This window comes from Nycticebus coucang, chromosome 9, assembly GCF_027406575.1.
Source record: "Nycticebus coucang isolate mNycCou1 chromosome 9, mNycCou1.pri, whole genome shotgun sequence".
Lineage (NCBI taxonomy): Eukaryota > Metazoa > Chordata > Mammalia > Primates > Lorisidae > Nycticebus > Nycticebus coucang.
This window is the reverse complement of record NC_069788.1, coordinates 64,017,166-64,030,980: the sequence shown is the minus strand read 5'-3', so window position 1 is coordinate 64,030,980 and position 13,815 is coordinate 64,017,166. Positions and strand designations below refer to the sequence as shown.

Here is a 13,815-nt window from a genome sequence, read left to right as displayed (position 1 = left end):
GTATTGCTGGATTTCATTGCACAAATTGATGGGATTGATAGGAGCCCAGCAAGGTGATGCTTGGTGGCCCCTGTGTACCTGCAGGGAGTGTATGGCTGTCTGTGGCCACCAGACCCTGTGTTTATTCTGTGTGCTGGTGTCCTCATCACCTCTGACCACTGCAAACTTAAGTCCCTCTTTGTAGTTGGTTATTATGCAGCAGACAGAATGTCGAGAGGCTTAGAGCTGTGTGGGATGTTTTCTTACCATCAGAGCCCTGTCTAGTCCTTACGCTGTGGGAGAGAAGCCAGGAGGCAGCAGCTCTGTGCCGGCTGCTGGACTTGTGGGCCTGTTCTAGCCTGCTGCTTCCCATGGGGGCTCTCATGAGGGAAGCTTTTCCCGCACCTTATGGCTTGGCTCTCCAGACTGAACAGAAGCTCCTAGAGGCCAGAGGTTTGGTCTGCTTTGTGCACTATTGTGCAGCCCCTAGAATTAGGTGTGGTACCATTAGGTGTTCAGTCCATGTTTCTGGACTCAAGGGATAAATGGGCCTGGTGAGCCAAGGGCAGGCGAGCGTCCAGGAGGAGCAGCCTCTGGGAAACAAACCACACAGGAGCCAACTAGGGATTCCAGATGACACTGTTGGCTATTCTCTCAGAGCAAGCAGAGCACATTAATGTTATTGGAAACAGGGTGACAGAGGCATGGATGAGAGAGATGATGGGGTGCAGTGGGTGGCTTCTGTGGCAAATGAGTGACCTGGTTGCACCTTCAGAGTAATTGCTCACTGGCCGGGTTTCCTGTGATGAGAACTCTGGGTGTAGAAGTCACCTAGTTTCTATCTTTCAGGGCTTGCAGGCCTGGGGGGCCCTGGGCATGAGTCCCGTTGGGTCATAGTTGCTGTTAGTTTCTTCACAAGCTTTGTCCTTCACTCCTTGAGAAACCTCCTGAGGGTCTGACGGAAGCACCGGATGCTTTCTAAACAAGGGCCTTGGAGCCGGATGCAGTAGCCCACGCCTGTAATCTCAGCACTCTGGGAGGCCGACATGGGTGCACTGGTTGAGCTCAGCAGTTTGAGAACAGTCTGAGCAACAGCAAGACCCCATCTCTACTAAAAATAGAAAAACTAGCTGGGCATTGTAGCAGGTGCCTGAAGTCTGAGCTACTCGGGAGGCTGAGACAAGAGGAATGCTTGAGCCCAGGAGTTTGAGGTTACTGTGAGCTATGTATGATGTCACAGCACTGTACCCAGGGTGACTGAGGGAGACTGTCTCAAAGAAACAATAAAATAAACGGAAATGGCTCTCTGCTTCTGGCATGTAACAGGCCAGGATGCCTCTCATGGTGGGAGTGTTTGGTGGAGTTGCCTTTCTCCCCTTCCTTGCGCTGTGGGTTCTTTTTTTTTTTGAGAGAGTCTCAAGCCGTCGCCCTGGGTAGAGTGTTGTGGCGTCATAGTTCACAGCAACCTCCAACTCGGGCTCAAGCGAACCTCTTGCCTCAGTTTTACTCTTTTTAGTAGACATGGGGCTTGCTTTTTTGCATAGGCTGGTCTCGAACTCATGAGCTCAAGCAATCCATCCACCTTGGCATGGATGGATTGTAATCCCAGAATGCTGGGATTACAGGCGTGAAACACTGTGCCTGCTCCACGCTCGGGATTCTCTGCCTTCTCTGCTTGTCATTAACTCAGGCACAAAGTGGCCCACAGCCTTGGGCAGAGGCCCACGACAGGTGTGTGGACTAATTTGAGGTTAGGGCTCAATTTTGTTTCTTTAAGCTTACTCTTCTATTTTTGTTTGTTTTCAGGGAAGGTCTGTTTCTCTAACGACTTTTTATCGAACAGCAAGAAATATCATGAACATGTGTTTCAGCAAGGAGCCCGCACCAGCTGAAATTGAGGTGAGTGAGGGTGACCCTGCTGCTGCTTCCTGTGATGGTGGAGCTGGGGTCGTGGGGAGTCGGGGGAGCCCTGTCCCACCTGATCCCTGAGTTGCCAGAAGGACTCAGATGGGGCTACATTTGTCCTCCGGGTGGAGCATGTGCTGGGGGCAGCCAGAGTTGTAACTTAGGTTCATCTGAACTTGCTCAAAAGCCAAAAACACTGTGATGAAGGTGGTGCGATGCTGCGTCTGGGGGTGGGTTCTGGCTGTCCGCCCGGCCTCCATGTGTCTGTTACGCAAGAGAATGTTTGGAATCCCCTGAAACCACAGTTGTGCTTTTTCTTCTCTCCTATTTTTTATTTAATGGGATTGGCAGGTTGCCATTTTTGTGTTTCTGCCAGCTCTTCTCCTTTCAGTTAGCACGAGGCGGGGAAGACAGTGAGCACTTCTGTGCCCAGACCAATTAGGGGGAGTTTTTGTGCGAGGCGCTGCAGGATGGAGACCGGCTCTGTCTGTTTCCCTTCCCTCGGCCAGTGCCTGGCTGTGTCCGTGTGAACCTCTGGCTGCTGACGTCGCTGCGCTCTCAGTGGCCCATGGTTGTGTAAAGGAACAGAGACAAAACCTGGTTGCTGGATGAGGGGCAGCTGCTGGCCAGGGAGTGGGAAGGGGGTCTTTGCTGACTGGGGCCTCATCCTGTGGCCTGTGAAAGGTTTCAGGTCACTTTTCCTTAATGATAAATGCCACTCTTTAAAGTCCAGGGTGGGTTTGTCCCTTGTATACCGGCTGAGCACGAGGGGCTTCAGCCATCCTGTGCTGCCCAGGTCTCTTGCAGGTGGGACTTGGACTGCTCAGACCAGGGATAGCTGTGCCCCTGTGTGGGTGGCACATGGTGCCACATCTCCTGATGGTAACTGTCAAAAGCCCAGGACATCCAGCCTGGAACTCAAGGCTGCTTTCTGGTTTGGGGAGCCCGATGTAAGGACTCTGGTTTCTGCTGCTGTGTCTCAGCTCTGTACTCTGGGTGCAGCTGTTGACACTGTGCTATGGCCTCCTCCTGGCTTTGCCCCATGGCCCCTACAGTAGCTGTGGCTACTGCACCCAGCAGCCACCACCTCGCTTTCCATCAGCCATGGTGTCAACGGAATCCTCCTTTCAGTACGAGTGTGGCTGTTGTGGCTGTTTCCAGGGCGCGTGTGGCATTTGTGGTAGAGATGTCAGGTGGCGGAAGCTTGAGTTTCTGGGGCTCAGAAAAAGGAGCCCTCCACTGTGCAGCCCCTGTCCTTATGTAGGAGTCTCCTGAAGCCATAAAAAAGGTTAGTTCATTGTTTTCCTATTCAGGAATGAATTCCCATTGAAAGTCTGGATTCTGCTCTAGCAGTAGCACAAATATTTAAACACGGAAGATTTGCTAAAATTCAAATTTCAGTCCAGGGCTGCTTAGCTTCTGTGCTCTGTGTCTTCCCAGAAAGGCTGGGCCTTTCTCTTGGCTGGTGGACAGCAACTTGGGTTGGCCACACTTACAGGATCCCTTGCTCCCCTGCCCTTGTCTTTACTGATGCTCCAGAGCACACCAGTCTCAGCAAACAGGTGGCAGTGTCAGGGACTAGGATCAATGTCCCCTAGACTCTTGCTTCATTCCTCTGTTCGAGCACATCTGTTTCAGGAATCCATGGTGTTAATGATGGTGGATTCATTCTTCATTTGTTGTCATTTGACACCCAGCCTGGTCCCCTCTTGGTGTGGAAACCTGCATTGACAGTTGGCAGCACCGCTGTGAGCTGACTTGTACAGCTTCTCCCTTAAATGTGGTTCCAGCCTAAAGAGATTTTCAAGATAAGAGAAGGTGATGTGCTTCACAGAGGTGTTTTTCTAATTAGCCTTTTTTTGGAGGTAGCGTGTAAAACCCTGGCAGCACGGTGTCGGTTCTGACGGGCTCCTGGAGTGGGCATTGGTGTCCCAGCATCATTAGGTTGCCTGTGCTCTGTGGCTCAGGCCCTCAAACGTGCTGACTGGCCCTTTCCTTTGCCCCACAGCAAGAGTACTGGAGGTTAGTGGAAGAGAAGGACTGCCACGTGGCTGTGCACTGCGGCAAGGTGGACACCAACACTCATGGCAGCGGATTCCCAGTGGGAAAATCGGAGCCCTTTTCAAGGTAAAGTGGGGCTCGCTCTGCATGTTCTGGGGGCTGGACAACGTGCTTCTTCTGCCACTCTGTGATGCCCCTTGCCCTTCCCTCTGCAGGCATGGATGGAACCTCACCGTCCTCCCCAATAACACAGGGTCCATCCTGCGTCACCTCGGTGCTGTGCCTGGTAAGCTGACTGCGGGTGTCTGCCCGCTGAGAACCAGAGCTGGGAAATCCCTTCTCAGTGTTGCCTGGAAGGGGGCTGGGTCTTCAAGTATAGAGTATGTACCTTGAACACTTTTAGAAAAAAGAGGTAAAAGATCGTAATTGATTAAGTCAATAATGATGTAGGAAAGAGAACCACATTGCAAAGTCTAGAACAGGGCAGAAGCTTAGTGGCCAACTTTGAACCTTGAAGTTGGTGCTTTCACAGCTAAAGTCCCTTAGGCTGCTGCAAGCAGAAATCCTAAATTCTTAAGGCAGTCAGTCGGCCTGAGTGACACATACTTTGCAGGTTAGGGGAAGCCAAGGGTTGTGGAGTTTGCATTCCCTGGGAGGGCCGGCCCCTGGGAGGCATGACAGAACCTGTCATGAAAGACCCATTTCAGACGGGAGCCAGAGAACCCTGTGCTCCACTCACCAGGCCAGGGGCCCCTTCGCTCTTCCTGCCTCCTACCCTCATTGGAGAACAGTTCTGAGGGAACTGTGGCCTGGGGTGTCACTGATAACATTCCTGGTGGTCAGCTTCCTGCTGCCCATCTCACACACTCCCTGAGGTGTTGTTCCTTTATGTCTGTTTCAAAAAAACAATGTCCACATCCTTGGTTTCACTTCTTTCTGTATAATGGGAAAGAACAAAAATAATGTCTACTTACTAGGTTTGGATCTTGTTTGTTTTTCTTCTTGTTTTGGGAGAAGAAAGTAATTTTCAATGACTGTTCCTTTGAGATGTCATTGCCAAGCTTGAAAATGCTCTTTGTGTTTTAGGAGTGACTATTCCCTGGCTGAACATCGGCATGGTCTTTTCTACCTCATGCTGGTCTCGAGACCAAAATCACCTTCCATATATTGACTACTTACACACTGGTGCTGACTGCATTTGGTGAGTGCTCCGCCACGCCGGGGGTTGGGAGGTCTGTGGAGACCTGATAGCTGTTCAGTGGGACCGGCAACCTCCCATCCAGGTGCAGATGGCGGAGATATTCACAAACCTGCGTTTGTGTGTTCGGGTTTGTCCTGTGCTCCCTGCACTGGGCTCTCGGACTGGGATTTCTTGCCTCTGAAGACTCTGAGGTGGTGGAGGGTATTTTACTTTTCTCAAATGATGAGCAGATCTCTTTTTATGTTTAGTCATCTAATTTTGTTCCTTTTGTGAATAGCCTATTTACGTTTTTGTTTGTTTTTTTTTTTTCTCCTGGGATATTTTTGTTGATTTCCAGGAGTTACTTTCATACTGGGGATAAGAAACAGCAGTAAAAAAGCCACATGAAATTGACTCGCCCTAGTAAACCTGTCATCAGTCTTAGCCCAGCAGCTGAATATAGACTGTGCTCACTGTGGCATCTCGTGAATGGTGGTTGTCAGCATCTTTCTCAAGCCAGTGTCTCCTCATCTGTCAGTGGCATGCAGGGCGTGGTGTCACTGAGCAATCCGGGCCCCTCTGTGGAGATGCGCGCGCGTGTGTGTGTGTGTCCCCCACTCTGTCTCGTGGCATGGCGTTGTGCGTCGTCCCAGCCTGTGGCCCTGTCGGCTGTGAGTCTCGCTGAGTAGTCTGGTCCCCCCTGTGGAGATGATCGTGTTGCATGTCCCACTTGGTCTCCTGGCGCGCTGTTGTGCGACAGCCCCGCCCATGACCCTGTCGGCTGTAACCAGTCCTGACAGAGGCCGGTCTCCTTGGTGTCTTTGTTTGCAGCGGCAGATGGGAAATGACTGCCAGTAATCACGTCTTGTCGTCTGCTAGTCTGCAGGCATTGCACCGTCCCACGCTCACCCAGTGCACCATCCTGCTGGGGTGATTAAGCACTCTAACTAAAGTCTAGGACTTGTCATTCTCCCTCCTGGAGCCGGTTGCCGCTCTTGTAGTGCGCTGTGCTGTGGGTGTGTGTGCAGCACCAGCAGGTCTGTATGCTGGATGGTGCTTGTTGCCGTCCTGGGTTTGTCCTTTGGTGAGACTTGGGGCCCGGGCTGGGGCATGTGGGCCCAAGCATGACTGGTCAACAGGTTCGGGGGACGGCTGGTGCTGCTCCTTGCCACCACCCAGGTGTGTGACCTGTGGCCTTGGTCTTTTCCTCTGAGGAAGTTGATAGGAAGTGGCTAGTGTGGTTTTTGTTGTTGTCTTTTTTAATGGCTTAATGTGGAGTCACAGGTAGGAAAACACAAGAACCTGGGGGCTTTTTGAAGACTCAGTCCTGGAACTCGACTGATGGGAAATCAAGAAGAGGCAGGGATATGATCACAGGACTTTATGGTGTGTGGTTTTTCTTAAAACATGTGATTTAGGTTAGGAACCGTGTGTTTAAATTGCAAATCAGTAACAGTATGTTGGCATTCAAGGAGCTTAAGCATTTATAAAAAAAAAAAAAAATACTTAAATGTGGCTATTGCCTTCACTCAGCAACTGAAACCAGGATTTGGCCTCAAAGCAAAATGTTTTCATCACAGACACCGCGGGGAAGGCTGCCTTCCCCGCGTAGAGGGTGGAGGGAGCTGTGGGGAGTGACCAGTGAAGGCCGCCTCATTGTTTTTCCTGGCAGGGATGGCTTTGTTACCTTTGGCAGCCTGAGTCCTGGCAGGTCCCGTCCACTCCCACCTCCAGGGTCCCAGTGCTGCCTGCTGACCCTGTCAGGCCACTCTGTGTGCCTAGCACTGGGGGGCTGGGTTCTGGCAACTAACTAACTCTGTGGGATGCAAGGCCGGTGTCCCCTGGGAGGGTCAGTCCTGAGCCCATGTGTGCGAGGTCTCAGGTTCTTCTCTGCCTGTGTTGGGACAATGGGGTCTGGTCTCACCTTCCCTCGCCAGAGGACTGAGGTGGCTGTGAATCCATTGCATGAACAAATCCTTGTCCTGTGGTGGTTTCTGTCTCAGAGGGTGTGATGCTGGCCTAGGGATGGGGCAGGCAGATAAGGCCCTTCTTCACCAGAGGCTCACGGAGTCTGCAGCATGTCTGGTTTTGATTTATAGTGGTTTGCGGACATCTGTTTTTGGTTTGAAGGCTCTTTGGCTCAGTGTGTGGGTCAGATCTGCATAACTACGAGCATCTCACTCATGGGTATGCTGTGGTCTGGCTGTGTACTGGGCGGAAGCAGTGCCGCTGCTGTGGGAAGTGGGCAGGAGCCAGCAGTGACAGCGCCAGGCCCCTGGCCAGGCCAGACCAGTTCCCTGTCTGCCAGGGTGGGGTCCTGCTGCTCGTGTGCCCATGTTGCTGGGGGAGATGGAGAAGGCCAGCACATGGGGCCGAGTCAAGCCTCTGCATCTGCCCCTCATGTCCCCACCACCCAGGTATTGCATTCCTGCTGAGGAGGAGAACAAGCTGGAGGACGTGGTCCACACCCTGCTGCAGGCCAATGGAACACCAGGGCTGCAGATGCTGGAGAGCAACGTCATGGTATGTCCTTGTGGCCTCATCCCCACGTGGGGGCTGCAGGACCTCCCGGGGACTCCTGCTGAGGGGAATGCTGTAGTTGTTGTATAACGTCACCCTCTTAACTGACTTGTTCTCAAGGCAAAGAGGACAGACAAACCAAAACCAGTCTTTAGGGCTCCAGAAATGGAAGGTGCTCTGGCATAAAAGCCAAATCAGGTTTCCACCGGGTGCTGTGCTTGGTGGTCTTTGCTGCTGTCTGTGCTTGCTTGTGGCTTGATGCAGGGGACCTGCATTGAGAGTTGGCACTCTGGCTGTTGTGCGGGGCACCTGGAGATGGGACTATGGACAGGAGTCAGCACAGTCTTCCTACCCTGTTTTCAGAAAGCCACGGGGCTGCTATCTTCCTGTGTGTCATTGCCCTGAGCTGTCTTCTGGCCAGCTGGGCCCTGCCTAGTCTATCTTGGGCCCTCCATCCATCTCAGAAGAGAGCAGTAGCCCCTTCCTGGTCCCAGCCTGTTATCCCTGTGGTCCACAGGGCTGTGGAGACCAGCCTAGCAGCTTCCTGGTTGTATACATTTGTCCCATTCCAGGCCCCTGGCATTCCCAGCATGGGGACAGGAAGGGTTGTGGGGTCACGTGTGATCACCACTTGGGCCAGTGTGTATTTGGAACCCCTCCCCCTCCTCATTTTAGAAGTCAGTACTTTTTATTTTCTGCAGGAAAACAAAATGTCTATCTCCTTGAGAGTAGGCCTCTTCGGTAGTGCTTTACAGAGAGGGAGGGGGGCATGCCTCAGCCTGGCACTGTCTCCCCAGATCTCCCCGGAGGTGCTGTCTAAAGAGGGGATAAAGGTGCACAGGACCGTGCAGCAGAGTGGCCAGTTCGTCGTCTGCTTCCCAGGGTCCTTTGTGTCCAAAGTATGCTGTGGCTACAGCGTCTCAGAAACCGTGCACTTCGCTACCACCCAGTGGACGAGCATGGGCTTTGAGACTGCCAAGGTAAGCAACCAGCCCTCTCCCACCGCACTGCCCAGGGCCTGCTGGGTGTGCACATGTCTGCAGATGGGGTTCCTTTTGGAATATGTCTCTGAAATCCTTAAGATGTGGTTGAAAGGTTTTTCTGGGACAGAAAGGTTAGAGTTTGTTTATGAAAGATTGAGGTCCATTTCTGACTGAGCGCCTGTACTGTTGGGGAGATGGCGCTGAAGGTGCTGAAGGTGGACACCTGGAGTAAGTGGGCAGGAAGTCCCCACAGTTAATAAGTGTGACCACCAGCAAAGTGCTGTGGCTTTTACTAGTATGTGGTGCCTTTCTCACAGGTAACTGTGCAATTTTCAATAGCTTTTAACCCAAATGCAATTCAAAATTTGGAAGTTGAGATTGCCTGCTGGCCCCTCTGCTGAGAAAAGCCTTGACGATTGCCCAGGGGTGCAGACCCGCTCTAAGGGGGTCCGGCTCCTCTTTCAGGAAATGAAGCGCCGCCACATAGCCAAGCCCTTCTCCATGGAGAAGTTGCTCTACCAGATTGCACAAGCAGAGGCGAAGAAGGAGAATGGCCCCACTCTCAGCACCATCTCATCCCTTCTGGATGAGCTCAGGTAACACAGACTCCGGGTTCCGAGAAATCCCTCAGGGCAGAGGCCAGAGAGCTGGGTCTTTCAGCCCCTGCCCCCGGGTGGGACAAGTGAGCACACAAACCCCTGCCTGCAGTGGTGGGTCCCCTCACAGCTGCAAGCCCACTTGGTGCTTTCCCAGATGGGTGAAGACTTTTGGGGTATGGCGCTTTTTACAAAATTTCTCCTCTTCTCTGTGCTCGATGTTTGGAGTCAGAATTTCCTGATGTAAGATGTGCAGTGCCAAGCGGTAACTCCTCTTTGCGGAAGTGAACGCTGGTGGGCTCTCGGTCTCCTGGCTGGCTGGTTCTAGCTGTATTTAACCAGTGAGACCACCTCATGGCAGGAAATGGTGCCCAGCTACATCAGGGCCTGGCTCTGCACCCCAGAGCGGGGACAGTGTCAGGAGAACAGCCCACGGTGCAGCCCCCACGGTGTGTGTGTGGTTGAGAGACAGAGACCATGTCTGGGCAGCTTGTGTGGCCAGCAGTCACCTTACTTCCGTTCTCAGGGTGGGCAGTGCTCTTAAAGTCTGAAGCAGACACTACCATGTCTCATAGGGACGTCTCCCTGCCATGTCACTTAGGAGTGCTGATGCACAGAACACATTGGTCACATCTTTGATGATGATCATGATACAAATGGTGTGTTAAATCTGTCCTTGGCTTGTAACAAAAGGAGAAGCCTTGTGTAGCTTTAACATGCCTCTGCCGCTCGACCTGATGCTTCTGTGTCCATGAGCTGGCAAAGCTGGGCCGTGTGGGTGGGCAGCGTGTCCTCCCTGCTGAAGGCCGGCTCCCGGTTGTGTCTGGCAGGGATACGGAGCTGCGGCAGCGCAGGCAGCTGTTTGAGGCTGGCCTCCACTCCTCCGCGCGCTATGGTAGCCACGACGGCAGCAGCACGGCGGCAGATGGGAAGAAAAAGCCTCGAAAGTGGCTGCAGCTAGAGACCTCAGAGCGGAGGTGTCAGATCTGCCAGCACTTGTGCTACCTGTCCATGGTGAGCCCTGCCCCTCGATCTTCGGGCCCCGTCAGCCCAGGAGGCCTGCTGTGGGTCCCCTCCTTTCAGCCTGCTGGAGGATCTCAGTAGAGGCAGGTGCCTGGTTGGGCCCGGCCTGGCCCTTGCTGCCCTTGGTCCTGCAGCTTCTCTCTTGCCCTGCGCCTGTGTGTGTGGAGCAGCTGGCCTCCTTCACTGCCTTGCTTTGAATACCCCTGCTACCTACTGTCTGTCCCTCCTAAGACCCAAGCCCACAGTCTCTGCCCCTCACTTCTGTCCTCTGCATCCTGGTTCTGCTCAACTGTGTGGCTGGTCTCCTAGCCCCCGAAGGCCCTGGATTCTGTCCTTGGTTAAAACGTTCCTCCTCATCTCGTCTGCCACCGGCGCTGCTTTTCAGGCACGTCCACATCAGCCTGTTGCAGGCTTTGTCCTGTTGCCTTCTTGTCCCTCCAAAGTACAGTGACTTTCCCTCTCTGCTTTGTCCCTACAGTGTCCTGGAGGGTCTCCTTATGTCCCAGCCCACGTCCTCATGTCCATCTTCCTGACCTAGCCTGAGAGTTAATTATAACACATTCCTGTGCCCTTCTCTCTGTCCACCTGGGCATCATTCAAGATGGGGGCACCTAGCTAGGACAGGAGGCACCACCATTCCTCACGCAATGAGCAACACAGACCAGAGTGGCGAGTGCTTCCACACCACCCTGCTGGTCCATGATGCATCAGGACTGAGGTCCAGGGCTGACTCCCTGTCCTGTGTACCAAGTTCTGCCACATTCCTGACTCCCTGCAGAGAGAGGGATGACAGCTGCTCCCAGATGAGCCAGATGGTCTTTGAAGCTATGAAGGAGGAGATGACAGCTGGGAGCTCAGGGAGCCTGGGGTTAGTGCAAGGGGCCTATCTGGGTCACATCAGCAGTCAGCGAATGTCCAGGGTGTGTCCCTGTGCTGCTGCTCTTCTCCCATGTTCCATGTCCATTCCTGCACCTCCCTCTGGCCAAGGTAGTTTTCAACCAGAATCCCAGGAGCTCTCAGAACTCAAGCCAAGCAAGCACCCCTGTCCATCACATCATAGCAGTCCCTCAGTGATTGGCACCTCTCCCAGGAAACTGCAGCTGGAATTGGAGGGGGGCGGGGGACTTGGGGGCCACCCTTAGCTATAACTCAGTCATTTGCTTTCCTGGTTGGAGTCCCTGTTCTGGGTTGTTGGTTTATTTTGGTTTCTTACTCCATTTCCAGTGTTTGCAGCCCCGGAAGCTCCTTGGCTTGAGGGATAGGTGTTGGGTGAGGCCTGCCCTGCTCTGTCCCCAGACCTCTCCCCACTGTCCCTGGTCACGACAGCTATCTGGAGTCTCCTCCTGACCCTCAGGTGTGCTGTTCTCCTTGCAGGTGGTACAGGAGAATGAAAACGTCGTGTTCTGCCTGGAGTGTGCTCTGCGCCATGTGGAGAAACAGAAGTCCTGTCGAGGGCTGAAGTTGATGTATCGCTATGATGAGGTCAGTCCCTGCTGTGGGCCACGTGTGCCTCGGAGGGGCCCTGGCGGTTCTGTGCCCAGCGGCCAGGCTGAGCTTGGCCGCACAGTGCTGAGTGTGCTATGGACTGACAGAGCCAGCCAGCCCTGACGGGAATGTGGCTTTTTGTCTCAAGATCAAAGACGTGGGTAGCGTCAGCTTGTGTTCAGTATGTGCCAGGTCTCAGTCTGACCTGAGAAATCCAGGAACTGTAGATGTAGGAATTCTTTTACCAGTAGAAACTTGGTTTCATTCTGTTTTTCTTCACAGAGCCTTCTGCCAGATGCCCTTCTCTCAGCAGAACTGCTCCCTGAGCCCAAGGTGCCCCCTGGGAGGCATGGCAGAGTGGCAGGCAAGGCTTTCTGTCCCTCTGTGACAGCAGCAAGGCTTTATGTGGGGAACAGCCACAGTGAAGCTGTATGCCTAGGGGCAGTCAGGAGGTTTGCTGACCTTGGCCTCAGGGACAGGCATTAGCTGTGGGTCCCCCCCACCCTCCCCCGGGGCTCATTCCTAGGAAGTTTGGGGTCTTGTGGCAGCACTGTGTTTCTCCCTCTCATCAGGCATCTTCCTCTCAGTCTCTGAACCTAGTCAGGCCCCTTGTTAGGATCCTAGAAGGACTAGGGTTCCCAGGCAGGGTCAGCTTGTGGATTTAAGAGCCAGGTTCTTGCAGAGGCCAAGGCCCTTCCCACCTCCCCCCTGCTCTTCCAGTGGCTGCACTGCTGCCCTTTAGAGCAGAGCCCACCGGGTGGCTGCCTGCCCTACATGCAGTAGGTTCCTGGTCTCTACCACCCGGATGTGCCCCCCACAGCACAGGTGCTTGGCGGGCCTGCTGGCCACTTACAGTAGGAAGTCTGCAGTAGACAAGGCCAAAAGGGAGGCTCTGGAAGCTCCCCCAGCCTGCACCCCACAAGGCAGGGCACCCATGTGGGACCAGGCCCTTGTTCTTTACCCACAGGGCCCTCAGCTGACACAGGGAGCCTTTCACTTCCCTCCTGTTCTGCACCCAGTTCTGTAAATCCCAGTGGTTCTACCTTCCAAACAAGGTGGGGAGGTGGCATCCGTCTGAGCACACCTGCATGCCCCGGAAGAGGCTGGTGTGTCTGGGATTCAGCTCATGGGTCCAAAGCTGGAGAGAGACCTATTTGCATATTTTTTGTTTTTAAAGAGCATGTTCAGTGATGGCAACAACCACTTAGCTGGCCCTGCTTTTCTACTTTAACAGCAAATGTCAGAATGTGGTTAAAAATAAATCCTTAACAAATGAGTAAGAACATTTCTCCGGCAATTTGCAGGGTGCAGCCAGCAGTGCTAGGAGGCTTCAAGATGATTTTGAGTTTCTCTACAAAATATGGGTTACAGTTTTCACCACCATCCCATTTTGCAGCTAGGTGTTTATGACCAGATCCTAGAAACAGAATGACATGCAGGGTGTGCCGGGCTGATGCTCAGTCATTGGTTTCAGAAGGCTCCTGTGTTGTCGGTGGTGAGCTTCAGTTCCGGACATGGCATCTGCTGAGTTGAACTGTGCATCTTTTTAAATTGGGGACTCTGTAACGTGTAAGACTACCACAAGGTCTTGTGCTCACCCAGCAGACAGACCACCCCATCTGGGCCCACTGACGTGGGACAGTCTGCCAGGTTGTGCCTTGGCAGCTCCAGTGGTTCTCAGGCCGCAGGCACTTCAACATCATGCACTGCCTAGTTCTTGCCCACACCTCAGGCATGGCACCCAGGGATGTGGAACCTCTCTGCCTTGGCAGAAGCTGCTGCACTCATGCTCGGGTTCTTGAGGGCTCTGAGCCTCCTGTGGTCCCCTAGCCATTTGTTCTCTGGCCCTCCCAGGCTGGCTGAGGGCTATCCTTCACCAGCTCAGCGTGGGAGAGCAGGTCTGGGCACATGGCATGCAGCCTGCAGGAGAGGGAACTATGTCCTCGTGCTGGTTCTTGTGTTGCGGTGGCTTTTGCCCAAGTAAAGATGCTCAACTCTTATGCTTCATTAGCATGTTTATTTAGGTGCTTCACACAGCTGTGCCATTGGTGTTTGACACACGGGAGACCCTCACCCTTCCCAGTGCACTTCTCATTTCTTTGTGATGAGAGCTGGCCGTCACTTTGTTTCTTGCCCTCACTTT

The 13,815-nt window shown here is 53.4% G+C and overlaps 1 protein-coding gene across 4 annotated transcripts in view; it reads left to right on the top strand.

Annotated features, from left to right (window-relative positions):
• JARID2 (jumonji and AT-rich interaction domain containing 2) overlaps positions 1 to 13,815 on the top strand; it is a 277,560-nt gene that overhangs the window by 260,810 nt on the left and 2,935 nt on the right. For all 4 annotated transcript variants that reach the window (XM_053603827.1, XM_053603829.1, XM_053603830.1 and 1 more), the window contains 9 exons: positions 1,786 to 1,878; positions 3,893 to 4,011; positions 4,101 to 4,171; positions 4,972 to 5,086; positions 7,483 to 7,588; positions 8,383 to 8,565; positions 9,034 to 9,164; positions 9,995 to 10,178; positions 11,562 to 11,669. In XM_053603827.1, coding sequence (XP_053459802.1) covers positions 1,786 to 1,878; positions 3,893 to 4,011; positions 4,101 to 4,171; positions 4,972 to 5,086; positions 7,483 to 7,588; positions 8,383 to 8,565; positions 9,034 to 9,164; positions 9,995 to 10,178; positions 11,562 to 11,669 — 1,110 coding nt within the window. The remainder of the gene's footprint in view (positions 1 to 1,785; positions 1,879 to 3,892; positions 4,012 to 4,100; positions 4,172 to 4,971; positions 5,087 to 7,482; positions 7,589 to 8,382; positions 8,566 to 9,033; positions 9,165 to 9,994; positions 10,179 to 11,561; positions 11,670 to 13,815) is intronic.